This window comes from Cataglyphis hispanica, chromosome 2 (genome assembly GCF_021464435.1).
Source record: "Cataglyphis hispanica isolate Lineage 1 chromosome 2, ULB_Chis1_1.0, whole genome shotgun sequence".
NCBI classification, from domain to species: Eukaryota; Metazoa; Arthropoda; class Insecta; order Hymenoptera; family Formicidae; genus Cataglyphis; species Cataglyphis hispanica.
Window position 1 is genome coordinate 8,279,597 of NC_065955.1, and position 23,138 is coordinate 8,302,734.

At 33.1% G+C, this 23,138-nt stretch overlaps 1 protein-coding gene across 3 annotated transcripts in view; it reads left to right on the top strand.

The window, feature by feature from the left end:
* Window positions 1–23,138, top strand: part of LOC126859080 (protein kinase C, brain isozyme) — a 59,587-nt gene that overhangs the window by 31,101 nt on the left and 5,348 nt on the right. For 2 of the 3 annotated variants that reach the window (XM_050610009.1, XM_050610010.1), the window contains 10 exons: window positions 1,869–1,980; window positions 14,284–14,412; window positions 19,017–19,170; window positions 19,761–19,989; window positions 20,286–20,417; window positions 20,495–20,668; window positions 21,205–21,296; window positions 21,731–21,932; window positions 22,421–22,609; window positions 22,974–23,114. In XM_050610009.1, the coding sequence (XP_050465966.1) occupies window positions 1,869–1,980; window positions 14,284–14,412; window positions 19,017–19,170; window positions 19,761–19,989; window positions 20,286–20,417; window positions 20,495–20,668; window positions 21,205–21,296; window positions 21,731–21,932; window positions 22,421–22,609; window positions 22,974–23,114 (1,554 nt within the window). Of the gene's footprint in view, window positions 1–1,868; window positions 1,981–7,880; window positions 7,990–14,283; window positions 14,413–19,016; window positions 19,171–19,760; window positions 19,990–20,285; window positions 20,418–20,494; window positions 20,669–21,204; window positions 21,297–21,730; window positions 21,933–22,420; window positions 22,610–22,973; window positions 23,115–23,138 lie in introns of all 3 variants that reach the window. The other variant, XM_050610012.1, reaches the window with a different exon arrangement.

Consider the following 23,138-nt stretch of genomic DNA (forward strand, 5'->3'; position numbering starts at 1 on the left):
TGAAACAAAAGAATCGATTCAATATGAATATAGCTTAAAAAATTCTAGGGAAAGTATTTTTCTATTTGTAAATTTTATCGAGTAAAATATGTTCGCATTATGATTATAAAGAGAATATAATAAAATTATATAAAAAAATGATAATATATTTATTAGTAGCTATATCGTTTTAAAATTGTTACAATTTATCTTTTCTTTTTGCTTATTATTTTTCTTAGAGAAAGAAGGAATCAGAAGTAAACGATTCCGCGATCCTGTTCCAATTTCATATAACTAAGCGAGAAGCTACATTTCTTTGCTATAAAATGATTACAATACAAAATACCTATAAGCTGTCGACGACATTATTTACTGCTTCTCGGTCTTCCTACGTCTTTAATGACTAAAAATGACAAGATGTTGTTTCCGTTGTTTGTAAGTCGCCGGACCAGCCGCGTAATTACAACATGATAATGAGTTAGCGAAGACTGGATTAATCGAGTTTCTCATCAGCCGAACTTGTCGCTTCCGAGGTGACAGGAAACACCGGAAGGCTTAATGCACGTTACGAGCCGCGTGGACTCGCAGCAACCACCGCGAACCTAGGCCGCGAAACTTCCTAGGAGCTTGTTTCGGTTTCCGCTCAAACGTTAAACGGAAAGGAGCAGCAGTGCAGAAGCAGCTGCCGCTGTCAGTGGTTTCGGAAAGTTGCCGGAAACATTGGCCGGGCTGCAGTTTGATCCTATTTTGAATTTGAGTTTCGCCACCGCGATTCACAGCTTGCTTTCCGCAAGTTTCAAGAATACTATCGGTCTTTAAATCGCCGTCTCGAGCACGACGTTCGACCTCGTTTTTGCCTAACGATAATAATTAACAGAATGTCAGAGAAACACGTTTAATCATTAAATTTTAAAGAATTGACAGACGTTATAACATTTTCAAAGTAGTACATATATTATTTCAGGGGAAAAGAGAGAACGTACTAAATTGGAAATTTTTTTTCCTATTGGAAAGTTTGCAAACTTTAGAGGAGATTGATGGATATATCGAAAGATCAACGTTTTCGAATTTAAAGAACGATACTTTATCTTATTGAATTAAGAATAAAAATGAATAAAGAAATTCTTGCAACTCTTAACCTTTCAATCCCAAAGGAAATTTCTTATTCTAATTAGATTAAATATTCTCGCAGCGATAAGTACGCTTGCGTAAGTTCGAGATGATGCTTAACCTTTATTCTTTTCTTGAAATATTCGATTAAAATTTAAAATTTGATCACTCTTCAAAAATTTCAATTTAATATATCCTGCATCATTGTTGTTTTGATAATATTTTTATTTTATTATTTTAAAAGCCTAAACTAACACATTTATAAAATATTTATGAATATATTTTAATATATATTTTGTGTCACTATAATTTTTTTTTTTTTTTTAATTAAAAATTGAATACTATATGTTTACAATTAAAACATATTTAGAAATGATAAATAATTTTTTTTCTCAATAGTATTTTTATTAATATTGTTTATGAAATTATATATGCATGTACACATTATGTTATATAAAAATGTGAAAAATTTTAATTTACTTTTAAATGTCATATAATGAAGAATAACTAGTATTCTTCATTTTATCGCAAATGGCAGATCACTGTCACGACAGACTCAGCAAATTTTTCATTTACTATCATTTTTACTTTGTCAAATGTCATTGCTCGAGCAAATCGCGTTGCGTCTAACTTAAGCGGGAAATCCAGCGATGTATGGCCGATCAATCCCTATCAACCACTACATATCTTATCCTTTTCCGCATCACTGTCATTATCATCAGACTCGAGAGTCTGTGTGTGTGTGTGTGTGTGCACGGTGTAATGGTGTAATAACGCAGGACACGCGGACGAAGCACCATTTCAAGCAACACACCTACAACAGCCCCACCTTCTGTGACCACTGCGGTAGTCTTCTCTATGGTGTCATCCACCAGGGCATGAAGTGCCAAGGTATCATATGACGAACGAAAAAGAAAACGAAACGGAGAATCAAGCAATACAGTAACACAGCTCACAATCAAATAACACGCACTCCACTTATATGCATCTGCGGGATGGAATACACTCTGTATAGACATATACATATATATATATATATATATATATATATATATATATATATATATACACTCACGCGATGTACAGAGTACACGTTTTTTCTTTTTCTTTCTGTTTTTTCTTGGCCCAGCGTGGTGTTGCTTTGTCTTCATATTCCTATATTGGTCTATCTTTGTCTTTTTCTCTCTCTCTCTCTCTCCTGCCTCTCTGTAAATAACACTCGTTGTAAATATCCTATAGTGCTAGAGCAGTTTTACAACGTAAAACTCATCCGCCGTCATGGCGCGGAGACTACAATTCCGATTAATCGCGTTAACAATGATCGCAGATGAACGCGACAGTGGATGATCGTCTTCCTTATCCGCGCGCGTTCTGACGTACCTGCTAATGCGATTAGCGGCGCTTTTAATTATATACATGCTATATCCCTCGACGTGGATTATGCACTGATGTTGCACACTGCCGGCTGGCTTTTGTGCGTATTAACTGCGTCTCTCTTTCTGTCAGTGGGGACGCAATTCACACCTGGCTGCGTATGTGTGCGCGTGTGTGTTTTGTGTGTATCATGTGTGGACAGTTATTTTGCATATAATGATGCACCTGCGACAAGAAAGGGCAAGGAGAGATACAGAACGGGGAAAGGGAGAGCTCGCAAACGAATATAAAACTTTTGACGAAAGTAAATCCGAATGATATCCTGAAGAAAATTTTCGACCGAGTTTAGCATTTTTCTATAATCTCATTCTTTCACTTTTGCTCTCTCCTTGTCCATTACATAAAGGGCTACACTTTAACAGTTTTATATAGCCCTTTCATGTATCTTTTTTTTGTTGCCTCTTACAGATATCCTATGGTATAAAAGGATCCTTTGCAGTCTTTTAATATTTTTAGTTTAATATTCGGATTACTTATTCTAGACGATTGTGCTCGATTTAAAACGTTGGCGTTTGAAAAGAATGTCTTTTGTCGATAATTGGATGAACTCACCTTTGAGTATTTAGACCGGTAACATCGACTGTTCTGGACGACACAAAAAAAAAGAGAAAAACGAGTTTGCTTTGACAATTAGTCCGCGAGCCGCTCTAGATATCTCGAGAGCACATATGTAGTCGCTGATATAACGTCACCGAATACACGAGTTATATTTTTTTCTTTGTCAAGTCCATTTCCATCTCCCTTCACAAACTCAACGAAACTGTAAATAATCCTTGTACAGTTATGGCATCGAATTATGGTACCGAAAATATATCGGATCAGATTCTCTGGTTATCGGAATTGTATGCCAATCAAGTTTGCGTTTGTAAATAATATCTGTGCAGTTGTTGTATGATTTGTTCATGATGTGTGTGTGTGTGTGTGTGTGTGTGTGTGTGTGTGTGTTGTGTGTATGTATGTATGTGTGTGTGGGTTCTACGTATATATGTCGGACGATATAAAGTTCTATATATGCCTAAGGAAAAAGATAACCAGAAATCAAATTATACGAATAATTTAAATTATAAATATAATTTTTAAAAATTATAATATATTTGTATGTGAATATAAATTACATAATTATTATTGAAAAGAATATCTGAAATACTTCAAAATTTTTATGGAGTCGAAATAGTGTGATACTTGATTTTCTGTATTTTCTTAGGCGCATGTAGACTTTTGAGATTGATGGATTTTTTTTTTTACGATTGTATATCTTTTTTATTATCACAAGTTTCTGCCGTTGCACCTCAACCGCATAAAAGTCATATTTTTTCGTTGTATTTGCTCGATGTGATTCTCGTTGTATTTTCTCGATGTGATTTTCTTCAATGTACTTCTACGACGTTTCATTGACGTGATCCTCTGTTTTTGTCGTCTATCTCTTTCCTGCTGTTGTATGTTGCGTTTTTATTCTAAGAACCTTTTCACGTGAATCTCGCAATTTCTTACTTTTCGTTTATGTTCTTCGAAGGTCTTTGTTTCCTGGCAGTTTGTGACATTTTTGTGTATCTTTTTAATGTATTCGCTTTGATTCAACTCGGTGAATCATCAATTTCTTTATTATCCGCGATTTATCGGCGTTTTAATTTCGAATTTGATTGTTGCTCAGTTTATATTTGCGATCGATCGTTTGTAATAAGAAATTCGCAACGTATATTCAATTTTAAATATATTTCATCGAAAGAACGCTTTACTACTATTCGCGAATTTAATTTATCATTTGTTTGCAAAAAATTTCGCGATATTTTTCTCCTGTATTAACAATAAGAGATTTAATATAACAGCGTATTGATTTTATGATATATTAATTGTACATTGAAAACTTCTCAATTTTAATTTATTATTAAACAATAAATTTTTCAAGATCGAAGTTTATTTATAGTCTTTTTATTTTATGGTTCTTTTATATATAAAAGAGATATAAAAGCGAAAAGGTAATTAAATCCATTTATATAACAAAACAAAAAAAGCTTGTGTAACATGTAATGGGCATTTCATATTTCTAGTTTATTCTTTACAGATTATTTCATTCGATTCGCTTTTGTACTCCTCGAGTATGTTTATCATTTCTTCATCATGTCGAGTAAAGACATCGCGTTCCGCTAATCTTTTCGCGACAATCAACGACACGCGAGCGGCAATTTTACACGCCATTGATGCAGCGATAAAAGCGACATAGTTAACTTGGCCGTCAAGAGACGCGTGAGCTTAAAGGAGCGCGTTTCGCGACAGCGATGGTTCGATTAGATCTGATATTAGCATAAGCGTGACGACGAGTTGGCGCGCTCGCTCGTTCAACCATCGATGTAATCATCCATCCTTTCCGTCGAAGAGGGAAGAGAGCAGACCGGAAATATAGATGGCACAGTTCCAATATATAAGATATCGCGATGTATCGTTTAATCCCTTCATGTCTGGCTGGCTAGATTTCCAAGTTTTCAGTAACGTTTCATATATATATTGTCGCTCTCTTATTGTTGTCCAGAGAAAAGTGAGAACAATGGCTTTTCTGAAAGTCTCTCTTAAGCGCGCTTATGTCCCATATTTCTCTCTCCTCTACTGGGTTTTAGAGATTGCTGTAAGTGCTCGTGCTCGTGATTGGACTCTTGACAATCATTTCTGTCGCGAAAATTTCTACATTATTTTCCCCAATTGGCAATCAATCTTTCACATCGGTTTTCAGATAATTTTCGTGATTGCGATAAATCAATTTAACTATCCTAATATTTAAATATCAAATATACTTGCACTTCTCTTATACGTGATGTATTATAAAGATTAAATAGATCCAGGTCAGTCGTATTTTTATCAGATCTGGCAAAATAAATTATTTATAAATGATTATAAATATAAAAATTTTCTATATACAATATATGCGTGTCTATATTGTGAAAATTGAATATTCAATAAAAAATATTATATGCGTGAGAAAACTTCATTATTCGAGATAATTTCATTTTTGATGTTACACAGAATTTTGTCTGTCAGATTTAGAGATGTATTATTCATGCGGTTAAAGCGGGTGAGGTCGATTAAAGAGCGCAAAGTTCCTAATGAAGTTAGAAAGCAGTTGTAGCGTATACGTTCGCTATTACATCGCGCTACTTCAACCATTAATCTAATTTTCGCGGTCTATAATTTTGAAACGCTATAATCTCCAACTGTCCCTTTATGCTGTCACGCTGATTTTCGTAGAGATATGTTTGCTCCATTCTATCGAGCATCCGATTTTATCACATTACACAATGGCTAAAGATATAATACGGATTGTATAAATTTCATCTAGGGTTTCACGTTTTTTGCGCTCATCATTTTATTTTTGAGTCGGACCAGAATTTGCGAGCAAAGGAACAAAAGGGATGGAAGGTAAAGCTATAACGAAGATGTACAGGTGCGTTTAGATGATGTTCACGTCAGATGCACTCGTAGAGCCATGACAAAGGTCTATTCTTTTGCGGAAAATAATGATAAAGAGAGAGAGGAGGTTCTCTCTGCAGAGACGAGCTGGCGCCCAAGATGTGAAGCGGGAAAGGGGGGAAGGAGAAGGGCAAAAGACTGGTCTGGAAATTAATTAGATGGTCGGAGTCCGGAAGAAAAGGCTGGAGAAGAGGAGAAGCCTGGCGTTGTGCAAGGATTCTTTGTGCGTCGCGCAAAAGGGAGAGATTCTCAGTTACAAGATGCCTTCGAACAGGTGCTATTCAATTAAATATCGTAGGTATTACTTTGAGGGATTTAGTTCGACAGCTTACAAGAATTCTTGTGTCTTTGATGGTATTTCTACTCGCATTGTTTTCGCTTTATAAGAGAGGTTATAGAAAATCTCGCCGCTTAATGTATATTCCAAAGATAATAATTTACATTTACTTTTTTTGCAAAGAAAAAAGAAGGAGAGTGTTATTTAATTTTATTCAATTTAAATTCATTTATATTTGAGGTATATTAAGTTTTATTGTGATTAGAAATACTCTTTGAAAATCACAAAGTGTGATGCGCAAGTAATCATTCTTGATGAAAATTATTTTGAAAGTCGGAGGCTCTCTTCTCTCTCTCTCTCTCTCTCTTTCTCATTTTGTGACGTAATAGAAGGGTGAAAATTGATCAAGATTTTATAGATTTTATCATCGATATTTGCGCAGTTGACACTGCGTTTTTCTGCTGACGTTCTTTTAAGCACTTTGAGTGAAAGCCTTTCCTACGTCGTCCCTAAGAATAACGTTGGTATTGACCATACTCGACTCGATAATAACTGATGATACTCTACCCACCTTCAAGTCTCGTGAAATAGATTTTTTATAGTCTTTTATGCGAAGGAAAATATTCATAGTAACGACCGGAAATTTCCAATCGACCGTCGCACGCGATCTCGAACCGTAGCGCAACCTTTCAAGTGACTTCACAAGTGACATCTCGTTAGAGAATTTTTGTCTGCTATTGTGTGTTATTCTGCTGTTTTGATTCTCTTTTTCTTGCATACTTTGTCACGAATCTGCATTTTTCTTTGTGCATCGGAAAAATGGATTGAAGTCATTTGCATTCACGATATATTTGATTTAAAGGGAGAGTTATTTTCAGCATCTTCTTGGATGTTCAATCCCAATACATTCAAGAATTCAACTCTGTAAAATATATTCTCTGAGATTGTACGTATATGTCAATGTCATTCTTTATTTATGAGACATTATCGTGTCATAATAATTATCTCGTTGGAGAGATAATTATGACATAATTAAAGGATCTATTTTATGACTGCAACACAAAACACAGAAACATATTTTATATCATTGTTAATAGACGTCTTTGCAATAAAGCAAAAGTTCTCTTTTAATTTATCCAATTGCAAATTTAGCAAATCTTACCTCGAAAAACAAAACAAAAATTATTCTGTGTTTCTGGTTAGAAACTTTGCGCAAACATATCTAGATAGGTCATATCGACATTCACAACGCGCGAAACAGACTCTGTAAAAGGAGTTCAAGTTGCACCTGTGCGACACACTCATCAATGACGTTTCATCGTGATCGTGCGCCACCTTGTTCCTTTACGTTCATCATCGCGTAATCTACGCGCACGTATATACTTCCCTTGTTGCTTCTACCTCACTTCAGCTTTTGGGTTGATGCAGAAAGATTGTAACGAAAAAAAAATAGAGGGAAAGGGGCACAGAATAGGCTTAATGCTTTTTCCTCCGGAAACTGAATTCCCCTCCATTCTTTTGGGATATCGATCGACGTTACTGTTCGTCTCGATCTTCTCATGCGAGATCAGACTGCAAATAAAGGACCGGGCTTTCCCGGGTCTTTATTTCTTGTTCCCAGGCGAGCCAAAAGCACAAATGGGATGTGTTCACGTACCTGACGCCGACCTTCTGCGACCACTGCGGCTCGATGCTTCACGGTATCGCCCATCAGGGACTCAAGTGTTCAGGTAGAGTTAGAAAGCTAAGTCGAAAAAGTCAAGTCCGCGTTGCGCGCGTCAACGAACACACGTCGTCAAATCCATCAAACGGTCTCAGATATCTCAGCACATCAATCCCGACCTATCATTATCACCACCACCACTACCACCAATCACTTTCGTGGTTCCACAGGAATGCGTTTCCCATCTGGGTCGCCTGAATGCCTCTGTCCCGGTAAAATGATCGATTTGACAGCCGATGTCAAAATTTCGGACATTGAATTTGATTATGGAATATTAAACGGCAGTGATTTTCTCCTTGACATAATGTAAAAGCGATAATTATCTTAATATAAAACGATAGTTTGGAAAAACAGTTTTTTTTTTTACTGAAGAATAATAAAATAATTATTTTTTAAGAAAAAGAATTAAACTTTTCATTTGCCGTAGCTATAATATAACAAAGTACGTTAAAATAGCATAATATTGTATCTTTACAAATATAATCTCTCAATTTTCACAAAATTATAGAGCATTTTGAACTCTAAAATTGCATTTAACATCACAAAAATTAAAAGAAATATTAATTTTTATTCTTGTATTTTTTTTATACTATACAATTCACGAATATTACAAGGCAGTAAAGCCGGTTTTGTATTATTGACAATGCGTTACAGTGAAAACACGTAAACATCATGTTACGTTTTCGTTAAAGTATTTTGTGAATGATATTTATTGAAGTCTTTAATGCTATACATATATATTATTATTACAAGAGCAAAGTGAGAAATAAGCCGATAAAAAAGAATATCGAAAATCCATCGACAGTTCAAACAGGTAATTCGTTATATCGCTATTAATAGCTAACATCGATATCGCGCTTCATCGTTGCGCTCGTTTCGCGCGCTTATTCGGAGACCCAGTTAGAGGCTTTTCAGATTACGAGGCCACGCGTGTACATAAACAGTCGGTATATAAAAATACTAGGCAATTAAGTTTTTCTTTGTAGCTTCTATCTCACGGTGCATTAAATTGCTTTAAAATTATCGTGGCTAATTAAAGCATAATTAAAAAAAAAATAAATATTTTTATTTTGTAACAATAAACTGATCGATTAATTTAGCGTTAAGCTGTAAGGGTTCAATACTTATGCCATAGTTAGCATAAATGTTTATTCATTTTTGATTTATAATGTATTTTAAATGAGAGATATAAATATAAAAATGTTTACTAATAAAATATATTCAAGTATTTTTTAATCCACTTAGGCAATATTACTTAAACTCATTTATTTAATAAAATAATGAGAATAAATTAAAAGACGTTTTAGAAACATATATCTTTTTAAATTTTTGTCAGGACATATTGTTTCGAAAGTATATCACATTTCATTCACATTTTGAAAAGAAAGATAGATTATTTGTCGACACATAACACATTTTTTAAACAGAATCTGAATAACTATAAATTTGCTAAATACTTTATAAGAACAAATGTATTATACATTTTTTATTAGAAGTGTGATAAATTTGATTACGAACACGCATCAAGCAAAAGTGTTAACAATTGCCGGACAGAAATAGATCGGGCTGAACCCAGATGGGGCGGTATCGACCTTAGGAATAACAAATGTTCCATAGACTTTCTTCGTCGTTCGTGAAATCCTCGGGAGAGCATCTCGGAAATGCATAGATCAGGTGACTCGAAACTCCGTATCTCCCGTAGTCGCGCGCGCATCTGTTTCGATTCAGGATCGTGTGTCCGAGGATATTTTGCTTCGCCAAGCATTTTAGTCTGATCGTCCGAGCGAACGGATGCCTCGAAGCGTAGATTTTACATGAGCTTACGAACCGACAACTTCCGGTCACCGATTCCTGGAAGGAGCCAACGCAAAGTTATATAACAAATCTTAGTGCTTTAAATTTGAAGAATTTGTCAAGAATCATAAATTATTTGAACGTGACTTCAACAAGAAACCTTATAAAGCTTGTAAAATTAAAAAAAAATATATATTTTTTGTCGTAATAATCGATTCAAATAATTATTTTGTAATTTTGCTTTGCATTTATCTCGTCTTATTAAATATTTTTGATGTAAAAAGTGATTATGGCTAAGTTATATATATATATATATATATATATATATATATATATATATTTATAAACAGGTTCCTCCCAGGATAATCATTTTGGTTATACAAGGTAGTGCCACTCATGCCGCTTTCTAGTTTCGTAATGTTTCTCATTTTCGTTTATACGATAGCCTTCGCATTTTTATGATCATCGAAGGTCAAATAATTCCACGGAACGAATATGATATCATTTAGATAATGCCTCAAGGCGATAACCATCATCAAATTTCTCGGCTAAAAAACAACTATGTTTCTTTCACAATCAAACAGTCAGTTTGTCACGTTTGCTGGCGAATGAAGTCGTTAAACAAACCATCCAGAAATTGCGATTTCACATTTTTTGAAAACAAAATGCATGACCGTTAAGCAAGCAAATTTATACGCATATTAATATCGCTGTTATCAATAATAATTTGGCATAAAAGTAGACCCATGTTTTTGTATTTAACAAATGAGAAACTCCGTATGGGTATAAAACGCGAAATTTATTATAGCGATCGATTTAATTACAAATATTTAATTACGGAATACGAGCGCGGAAGCCCAACGAATATTGTCAGTCATTTCTATGTCATTAACTTCGTTAACAGAAGCCATACAAGAGTCATCGGTAAAGAGGCACAAGTTATCATAACATTATAGAATAAATATATTATAATATATATACATTTTTCTGATAAAAATTATATATTTTTCTATAAATATGCATGAAAATGAAATTATATCTTTTAATTGACAAAAACGATATGATAACATCTTTTCATCAAACTATCTGTTTATTCAAAAACTTGAGAAATTATTTATTTAGATTTCTTGCTCTTTATTAATAGGATTGGAGTAAAGTTATTAATACTTTAACTACTGAATCTAATTTACGAAAAAATTTACTATTTTTACGAATATAAAATTTTTATCTATACATTATTTTTAATAAATATTTGTAATAATAAAAAAATAAATATGTAATATTTTAAATGTGTAATATGTATTTTACAATTCGGAAACTTTTTTATTCAAATTTTTTCAATCAGAGATTGAAATAGATGCGATTTCGGCGGATTTAATTTTCCCTGCTACGGGTACACCAATTATCACGAAAAGCATAGAAATCAATTTCTATAGTATTGCTCATCTCTATAGTACGGAAATGTGAGCTTACCAAAATTAAGCCGCTTTCAGCCTCGATCGGAATAATGAGAAACGTTTCGATTCAAAAATTTGAAAATGTTATAGAAAAAAAAAAGAGATGTGAAATTCTATCGTGATTTTCATCGTATCATTCGGCATTCGCAAAAGGTCTCACTTTAAAATTCAGATCCTTGACACGAGTGTAATTCACTTTTCACGCTCCGACGTCCTCGCCGCGGATTTTACGCGGGATTTAGATCGCGTAATCATCCCCCTGTTGCATCGAAAAGAAGCATTTTTCACCTTCTCCGACCCGGAGACTCGCCATCCTACATTCGGAGCGCTAAATCTCACCACCTCCCCGTCTCTTGCGAGCTCCGTGGAGAAGTTTCCGGACGACGAGATGCGCGATTACACGTCAACTGACACAGAAAATTGTATACCGGGTCGATTGACGATATCCATCTATGTATGAATTTTTGCAATGCGGCAAGAGTGGCACACAGAGATGTATCCCGAGCGGTGATACGAGATTATTAATTTATTTCATGCTTTTGGAAAAATGAGGCGAAACACCTCCGCGCTCTTTGGATTTCTCTTTTCCACTAAATCGTCTTTAAATATAAAACATTATCCGTACGATCGCTGAATTGTAAGGAAAGCCAAGACTACGATCTGCTCGTGATTTGAATGAATGACGCGTATGTTATTTGAGATACATATAATAACACATTATCCACAACGTTAATACAGAGTATTAACGTGACTGGTCTTACGTAGGTATACTTTACTTTCAGCCTTGATACATTTTTAATTGTGTTATCACGAGTATATTGTATTGTGTTGTTGCATCTAGCTCTCTTCTCCTCGTTCTCTCTGTCGTATGGACGACCGTCTCTACCGTACCTATGTTCGACGACAAAGCGCGCGAGCAGAAGCGTATATTTTAATATACCATTCTCCATTCTTTGCCTATTCACCTGCCGCTTATTCACACCGGCGCATTCTAACCCCGCGTCGTATCTATCTCGTCGAGTGTTCAACATCCACCGATGCGTCATCATACGCATCTCTAAATCAGTGTATTGTACATATGTATAGATTATATATATTATCGATTTAATGCATCATCACCCTCTACACACACTCGAATGGAGGAATATTATTATTATAATTATTCAAATAGAATAATTATGTAATAATGTTTATTAATGTTTATGTTCTGCGACTGTACATACAGCGAAATTCTCGTTAGAATAATATTTAATTGGATTTAATTATTAATTAAATTTATTTCTATTTTAAAGAGAATGTCTTCGATCTTAATTTTAATGACAATTTTTTGGATCAAGTTATTTGTAGGAGAAATTTTTAAGGAAGCTATAATTTTTAATTTTTTCAGTTGCGTATAACTTTTAATTTCTTTTTTAAAATACTTTGATATTTATAATTAAATCTTGAATTAAAACACTTTGTGTGAAAAGATAAGGTACGCTTAAGCGAGCAGTGAAGTTTTATGGAATCGCGTTCTATTTATTATTGAAGAATTTTTATATGTGGCTTAGTACTTTTAAGTATTTAATACTCTAAGAATTATGTAGGTATATAATCTGTATATAAATAAATCTGTATATAAATAATAATTTCACTGTATGTATCCATTTAGATCATACGCATTGACGCACGAGATATGAGAATTCACTGTACATATGTATATACACACACACACAAACAATGTTCGTCATGCATGTACGTAAACGTTATATATCTATTACGTTCGTAGATTTATAGCGTCCATTTATCAAAGCGCGTGAAATCAAGTAACCGTATAATATCTTCCTTTTAACGGACATGCGAATCCCTGATTGCATACTGTGTGTTGATCACTTGCGTGATTTTATCATTCGTGTTACTCGCAGTTTAGCTTTCTGTTGACATGTATTTATACACAATCACACAGATCACTATCTGCCATTTGTGTGTCGAACCTTTCGTTATCGTTACACATGTCTACGCGCACTAGGTGGCGAAAAATATTTTGACATATGTACGCGTGGGAATGTATCATTGCCAAACGAGAACCTTTGTTTTGCTATTCAAAATTGTTCTTTTTTTTTTTTTAATTTTTTGTAAAATACAATGCGTTAAATAATTTTATTTTAATATTGGATTATTAAATCCGAATTTAATTTATTAAATAGAATTGGAGAGCGAATCGCATTTTAAAGGCTCATTTATCCAGATATCCATTTACTGCACCATTTTCCATTAACTCTCTTTAGATCGACAAAAAGCAGTTATTCTCATACTGCCTTATCAATGTGCTTCCTTTGAACTGTTAATTTTGAACTCGATTCGTTCTACAATCCCATTCAGTCGCCGTCTCAGTCACGGTGTTGATGTTTTTGTATTGTTTGTATAATATGTATTACATTTTTATCAGCATGTAAAAAAGCAAATATTCTTTTCATATTTTAAAACATTATTTTTTTTTCTGGTATTCAGCATCTGTATAATATGTTCGGGCAATTTATTTTGAAAGTGATACAAACAGGAATATGTATCATCGAAATATGATATTTTAAATAATAAAAAATATAGACATATGCTGATTGTTGCATTTTTATTGTGACAAATAAGAAATAATTTTTTATAATAAACATTTTTTAGATCTTAGTTTATTTAACATAAGAGAATATATATAGTTTATACATGCTTAATTATATTTGAAACCTATCTTTAAGATAGATTACTTTCGAAATAAATGTCTCATTTATATTCTCGAGCCATAATTTAATTATTTTATTAATTTATTTCCCACGCGTATATATGCGCGTGATCGCAGCTGCAGGAGAATTATTTTAGTTTTAAGACATCAGATGTTGATTTAAAAATATTTAAAACGGCGAAGGAGCCTGCTTTTTCCCATAGTTCATGATACAAACAACAGCTGCGGTTTTGCTTGAAATTAATCACACTAAGGATAGATCTGGTCACGATAAAGAGAAAAAGAAAGATTAATTATAGTCGACGATGATATAATCGATAATGATCTAATGACGCAGCATGCGACATGAACGTACACAAGAGGTGCGAGGAGAGCGTGCCGAATCTATGCGGATGCGATCACACCGAAAGACGTGGTCGTATACACCTGCACATCACGTGTTCCGGTAACAAGCTCACCGTAGAGGGTAAGTAGAAAATTATCGATTTATACTTTATTTCGATATGGCTCTCGTTTTTTTTTTTTTTTCCTTTTTCCGATCTTATTGTATCTCAGAATTCACGTTTCAGAAAGCGTTTCTAGTATTTTTTGATATTTTAATCTCACGAATCAGTCAGTTATATTATACTATTATGCTAATATATTTGACACTTACGTTATCGCGATTCTTGATATATTTTGAAATTATATTCTATTTTTGCAGTTATATTGCTATCAGTTCCTCGTTCTTTCTCAAATTCTTAAATTAAAAAGTGGATTATTATATCCCTTAAGAGTTATCTTTCATAATACTATTATTACTAATATTACATGAATTCATGACAGAATATTTTGCTTCTATGATTATTTGCAGCAATTTATAACAATATTTTATGGCGATATAAATTATGTGTTTTCTAAAATATAAGATAGAAGATTAGTCGATTGCAGCAATAAGATAAGAGATTTAGGAATGCGAGAAAATAAGAACATTTAACATAAAACATAATCACTTTTTTAAATATCTTTTTATGGTTCTAGAATTAAAAAATTTAGAGTTTTACATGCTATCTCAAAAAAATAAATCATGCATGAAAGCTAATGTACATCAAAATTTCATTTTTATCGATTTATACCAATAATATTTCAATGATTAAACATATTCAACCTGTTTTTTACATTTTCTATGCTAGTTAAATAATGTTGAAAAATTTAAAAAAAAATTGTTTTCATAATGCTCTAGCCTCGCGTTTTAATATTGCAATATCAAGTTTTTAATTCAATTAACTTTTCTAAACTCTAATAATTTAATTGTGTCACGGAAAAAGTTTTCGATTTAAATTTTTGTACAGTATTTATGTCGAAAGGCCGTTTCATATCGAATCTGTGCAATGATTGTGATGTAATTTTGCAGCGAAATTTTTTGAACGATGGAAAAGCGTTCGTTATTTCCTTTTTAATGAGGTACTGTTGTGAACAAGCAACAACTAGGATTGATTTGTCGATTGCAGCAAACGAGTGGTTCGAAATTCAACGAATTTCTAACGAGCTTGAATTAGAGATAAAGGAAGGGAGAGAGAAACGATCATAATATAAATGGCGCAATATTAACATTATAGTTTATTAATGATTATTCATCGGCTGGACTTACGAAAGTTATTCATTCATTAATATTAATTAGGCAGCTTTCTCTTTTCTTCATTCCGCGATTTAATAAAGCAGGATGATATGTCATCGTTATCCTTTTTGAAGTCCGTCGAGATCGTTCCGGATAAGTAAGGATGGTGTAACCATACGGCGCGCTAGAGTTCTTATTAGTCGTATCATTAATCGCGAGTATGGTAACAATAGACAGTGTAAGGCGTTATTACCGTAAGGACGTAATGGCTCTGAATATCGTTATAACCTGAGAGCGTAATTATTCGCAGCCGGTACTGACAGGCCTATATATATTCGCCGCAACCCTCTAAATTTGCTATGTCTGGAGTGCATTAAATTTTCCACGATTCTCATCAAATCAGTTTATCGAGGCTGCTATGAGTGCCCTCGGCTTAACTTGTCTTAACTTCATCCGATATTAGGTTGAGATTGCACGTTTCGTAATACATTATTATATTTGTCGTCTACATGAATCATTTTGCATTAGAGATATCTTAAAGCGACTGCTCAGATTACAACAATTCGATAAATAACAAGCGATTGTTGACAATTTTCTTTTAGCATCATTACATTTTTAACTAAAAAAATATTAGAGAAGAAAAATATGTTTTAGTTTCTTTTTTTTTTTAAAGAATTTTTGTTTTTACATTTTAATCTTTGTTTAGTTTGATATTCTAACTGGACATATATATATATATTATTGTATCTGATGTCATTTTATTTTGTTTCAAGTCGTATAAAGTCAAATTATAATATGGACTACAAAAAAGGAGAAAATTATGTGAAGTATATAATATTGTAACATATTTCTTATCATTATACATCTGCGAATTTAAATTTTGCATAAATTTCAAACGATTTGTATGCCTTGTAATTAATATTCTGTTTTGTAATAAAATACTAAAATGTGCCCGAGTGAATTATCAAAACAGTCAATAATACACTGATAATAATGAGCTTTATTTTGTAAGCTAGCCAGCTTTGTACACACATATGTGTTTGCACAATAAATCAACGAACGGTTATATTTCAAGATTAAATATTTATATACAAATTTGTCTTAGCTTATTTTGAGACAATTTATCAACGAGAATTATAATTATTTATAACATTTCCATCAATTTTTTTAATAATTATTTTAATTTTCTAATATAATAATGATTAATATAATATTTCTGATATAATAATATAATAGATATAAAAAAAATTATATATAAAGTAACTTTTTTTTATAAATATAAAATTCTTTTGATTTTACATCTGATATTATAGATCCATTAGCTCAAGGTTAAAATAAACAATAATTTAACACTCATTAGTACAATTTGACTTAAACATACATTGACTTGGAAAATGGCAAATTATATATAATTATATTTTTATTAATTACAGAAATAAATGAGCAATTAATTTTATTAAGAATAAATAATAAATTAAATAAGTTAAAAGTTGCTTACCTATAGTTGCTCCATCGCTGTACAATGTCTTCTGGGGCTTCTACTATTTTTCTTCGTTCTTTGCTATTTCTTTGTCACTTACACTCGCGAAAAAAAAAACCATTAATTATGATCGCGCTTGCATTAATTACATAAAATAGAACAATCGTGTAACACTTTGCACGGCACTTGCGACATTAATTGCACGCGACGCTCGCTTTATTAAATTACGATGGGAGAAAAACGCGAAAACTTTGCTCGCACGAAAAGAAGATTCGCTTAGCATACAAATATTATATTAAATTCACTCACTGATATATATTCATAAATATATATTCATTTCAAAATGATTACTATCTTGTATTATATCATGAATAAACGAGTTAAAGCTAAATATTGGCGGATGCTATAATTGGCCGAAAATACATTGTCATGCTGACTATTTACGTGGTAGATCAAATAAATCACATGAAATACGCATTTTAATGAAAATCATCGATATATAAATGCCGAATTTTTATTACACTACTTGTTGAAAAGTATTAAAATATATTTGATTAAATATGATTCTGTTTAATTAAATGCATCGCTCGACTTGAAATCGATTCAATATATCCGCAATATTTTGACCGATTAAAGACCGAGAAATTCGATGATATCGATAATTTTACTTTGATATATCATGCGATATGATATCTGTATGAATCGAAATAATCACTAGTTAAAAAACGCAATAATTGAAAAAATTAATTGATCGCACAGATTGATAATCACTAATTGTAATGATTGTAGGAAATGTTTGCGTTTGGCATGATTTTAATGTTTGTACATTTATATTTCGAGAGATAATACGACGATAGTAATCATTTCAAAACGAAACGACTCGCGTGACTACCTTTTTGCTCGAATCTCACCATGCGAATGACAACAAGGTACATAACATTGTTGTTTATATAATTATTTCTCTCTCTCTCTCTCAGCGGAGTATTATCCTTATATATAGATATAATAATATATTCTTGAATTTAAAATCTGCGTGTGTACTTCATTATTGTTTCTTTACAATATAAACGTTTTGTCCCATGTCTTATCAATTAATTTCGTTGGTCATGGAAGGGAATAAGATTTATCTTTGATATATAATTATTGTTTAGGCGCGGGAGGGTGGCGAAATCTTGCAATAAATTTAGAAAATATTTGCGGCACCCGCTGCGATAACGTTCTTGCCGCGTATCGCAATATTTTCATCTCACTATAAATGGCTTGACAAGCATTGCGGAGAAACGGCGTGTCTGTTCCCTCGAGGCTCTTATCACCTGTCGATTATCTTGAAAATTAGGTTTCTTCAAACTCATTCGCGGCGCACCCGAATGGGCTACCAGGATATTACACTGTCCTCGACGTTTAATCAAAGTTATCGATAAAATCTATTAAAGATTCCTTCGCGCGAAACAAAGCGCGACTTTTCTTCACTTAATTAAATTTTTCTGAGCCATGTTTCATTTCTCTAGCTAATAGAGTATTAATTAATTATTAGATAAAATGTTAGAAACATATTTAGCATTAAACTATTTATTATATATATATATATATATATATATATATATATATATATATTTATTTATTGTAAGGAAAAGTTTTTACAAGTTTCATCTAATTTTTAATAGCTTTAGAATTATATGATGAATTAAAACGATGCATAAAGAATATATAAATATATGTGATTATTAATAGAAAAAATTAATTGGTAATGAATGTTTTTAAAAAAATGTATGGTTAACATTCGATAATCTACGTATTTGTATAGATTGTTTTTAATACGCGAAAATTTATTCATTTGTAATAATATCGATACTAGCATATTTTTCGAAGTATCCTACTACGTAAAACTTGTTTTCCGTATCTAAATATCTGTCCCGGAGCTTACTTGAAAATATACGTATGTCTATTTTCTTCGTGAATTCTTTCCGAAAGAAATTGATTTGTTCGTTCGCAGTGCGAGAAGGACGAAATCTTATTCCGATGGATCCGAACGGACTATCGGATCCTTACGTTAAGCTGAAGTTAATCCCGGACTCGGACAACGTAAAGAAGAAAACAAAGACAATCAAGTCGAGCTTAAATCCAGAATGGAATGAGACACTCGTCTTGTAAGTCGCTTCGTTCGCTTGCCGAGTCAAATTTACGCTGGACAATTAGATATTTATTCTTAGAAATTAAGACGTGTGTTTTTTTTTTACGATTAATCGTTTCAAGATGTTTCCTTCTAATTGAGCTTCATGAATGTTAAATTGCAAAAAACTTAAAATAATACACATTTTTCCTTATTTATTTAATAATTTGGACACACAAACTGTAATTTCGTCCGAAGTGAGTTCAATGCGCGCTATTTAATCTTGATCAAATATTTTTAAAGTTCTAAAAAATATCAAATTATGTAAAAAAATTTAAATATTTTTTTTTTTTATAACTTTACAAAATTTTAATTTTTTCTATTAAAGAATTATAATGACATTTTGTTGACCAACATTATTTGATAAGTCATACACTAACAAGTTAATTGATTTTTCAAATAAATCAAATCTTTATCCTCTCAAGCTCTCTATCTTATGACATATCAAAGAATCAATTACTCAAGTAGGAAGAGAGCGCATCTTGAAATTGAATTATAAAAGAGATTACGAGAATTGCTATCTTTGTGAGATAAAGCAGCGCTTAGCAATCTGGCTTTTATTATTAGTGACCTGAAACCTGAAGATAAAGATAGGCGACTATTGATCGAGGTATGGGATTGGGATCGAACGTCCAGAAACGATTTCATGGGATCCCTATCTTTTGGCATATCGGAGCTTATTAAAGCGCCCGCGAGTGGTTGGTTCAAGCTCCTCACTCAAGAGGAGGGTGAGTTCTACAATGTACCTGTACCTGAGGAAGGCGTCGACCTCGCCGAGCTTAAAACCAAAATGCGGGTATTTACTTACTTGGCAATTTATATTTAAAAAATAAAAGCAGAAATATAAATATTCATTTTTAAATATGAAATGACTGAACATTAATGAAGAGTCTGCTTTTGAAATAATCCTGTGTTTGAAGCTGTGAAATTATTTTTTCGATAAATATAACGAAATGATTTCAAAACAACTCATTAAAATGTTGCATATATGTACTTTCTATTTCGAGCAATAGAATTGCTTCGTATCTATTGTATCTATAGTATCTATAGTATGTGATTCATACGCGAATATATTGCGCGGACTTTATTTAGAAAACTTCGGTGACGAAGAAGACACATACGACCCAGGATAAGGATGTGCCGCACAATATGGGTAAAAGCGATTTAATACGAGCTAGCGACTTTAATTTCTTAATGGTACTCGGCAAAGGCAGCTTTGGCAAGGTGAGTTTTGATGATCTTGAAAGATGGCTACTCGAATTCGACTGCATCTTGACTTCGGGATCAATAATTAATTCAAGGTCTTGCTGGCGGAGAGAAAGGGTACCGACGAGCTGTATGCTATCAAAATCTTGAAGAAGGACATTATTATCCAAGACGACGATGTGGAATGCACGATGGTTGAGAAACGTGTACTCGCGCTCTCGAATAAACCGCCCTTCCTCGTGCAATTGCACTCTTGCTTTCAAACAATGGTACGGATAGTACTTTTTTTGCTAGTCTAGATTACGTAAATTTGTTTACTTATTGCTCGATTATAAATTAAAAAATTAAACATAAATGAAATTTAATTATTTTATATAATCATTATATAAATATAAATTATATATACGAATATTTAGTTTATTTATTTTTATCTTGTAACGTAAGAATTTTATTTGTATATTGTAAATTTTAAGATAAATATTAAAATATTTTGAGCACATTAAAAATTTTCTCTCTCCAAAATAGAAAGTTAAAAAAATTCTGTTGGAGGGCAAAATCCACTTGAAATGTGTAAAAAAAAGTATGTGACATTCTCGTTTATTCACTTTTCAAAATTTGATTCAAACGTTATCAGAATGGAATAATCTGCTTATTAAGTTTTCTATTAAATTTTCTCAAAGAGGGGAACGTTGAGTGAAAAGCACATAAGCTCTCTTATATGCGGGCGATGTGAAACACGAATGAAAGATTAACTGAAACACTTGCTTGCGGCTTACAAAGATCCGCTTTCTGCTTTCCACCTCAGGATCGTCTATACTTCGTAATGGAATACGTGAACGGCGGCGATCTGATGTACCAAATACAGCAGTGTGGCAAATTTAAAGAGCCGGTGGCAGTGTGAGTATTTTGACGTCCGTGAACATGCTCCGCTTTAACTTGCGGATCGATATCCTTAACTCTATTAAAGCGCCGTGAGACGATGACGACGACGCGACAACTCTCGAGCGATTCACGTTGTCGAACTTTCTCAGCGCATACGAAATGAGTACGAAATGAAAACCGATTGTGTCCGTGAGATGTGTCTCGTCAAGGCAGGCGTGCTCGCACATCGTGTCGCTTCGTCGTCGTCATCATTGTCGTCGTGACCTTAAGTTTTGCTCATTAATCATAACTATACAACCGTAACAAAGCCTCGATTATTTGATCTTATGTCCATGGCACGTTTCCACCAAGTTTCATACAAATCTCATTCTGAAAGCTCCGCGATTGATCTCGACACAACGAGTATATCGCTCTCGCATCGATTTACGTGTCTCTCTCCACATTTGCAGATTCTATTCGGCTGAGATAGCGATCGGCCTGTTCTTCTTGCACGCGCGCGGCATCGTCTACCGTGATCTCAAGCTCGATAACGTTCTGCTGGATCAGGACGGCCATATAAAGATTGCTGACTTTGGCATGTGCAAGGAAGGCATTACCGGCGATAAAACTACCAAAACCTTTTGCGGCACGCCCGATTACATAGCGCCGGAGGTGAATGTTTAAACAAAACTTGTAATAACATTGTCTTGTGTGTGTGTGTGTGTGTGTGTGTGTGTGTATGAAATAGTAACGAATGACGGATATACTTTGTTAGTTCTCTAATCTCAAATCTCAAAATCAATTTTCTTTTGCACAAGTAAGTGATGAGATATCATCACTTTTTACAATTTTTTTTAAAATTTTAATTTTTTATATTTCGATAACACAAATTTCAAATTAAAGATGTCTTAAAGTCAATTTTAAGTTATAAGTAATTCTCTTTATTGCTATTTTAGAAGCTTAATTTTTGGTAATTAATTTTTTATTTATAAAAATCATTAACATCTCGCAATTTTTACTACGAAAAATCAATTCTGAATTTTCCAAGAGAAATAGTATCATACATTTTAGCCAATTCAGGAGGATATCCAATAAAATTGAGCTGAAATTTCGGGACTACCTTACCTGTCAGAATTACGCTGTTCTTTATCTCTGCGCAGATTATCCTATATCAACCTTATGGCAAATCCGTGGATTGGTGGGCTTACGGTGTATTGCTCTACGAAATGTTAGTGGGCCAGCCACCGTTCGATGGCGAAGACGAGGACGAACTTTTCTCCGCGATTACGGACCATAATGTCAGTTATCCGAAGAGTCTATCCAAAGAGGCCAAAGAAGTTTGTAAAGCGGTAAGCATGTCTTCTATACCCCAATATTACCTCGATAGCTTCCTGGAATTTAAATAAGTTTAAACGGAGTTTTAGACTTATTTAAACATGTTCTAAAGAGAATAATCTTCCTTAAACTAGCGTAAACTTTTGCATCGTCGATATTAAATAATTAAATAAAATTTCTATTTTTAGCTGAACATTTCATAAATTTGTAAACGATTTCTGATGCGTAATATGACAGAAGTGACATGACCAGCTGAAATTTAATCTACACGCAGAAATATGTATATAGATAACTTATTATTAATCTGTTGTTAAAAAAAGATGTATAAATTTTAAAGACCTATGAATTTTTAATTTGCATGAAAATTACTTGTTATAGTTTCTCACAAAGAATCCAAGCAAGAGATTAGGATGCGGAATGCGCGGCGAGGAGGATGTGCGGATCCATGCGTTCTTCCGGCGTATCGACTGGGAGAAGATAGAGAATCGCGAGGTGCAACCACCCTTCAAGCCAAAGATTGTAAGTATTTGTCGCAGACAAACA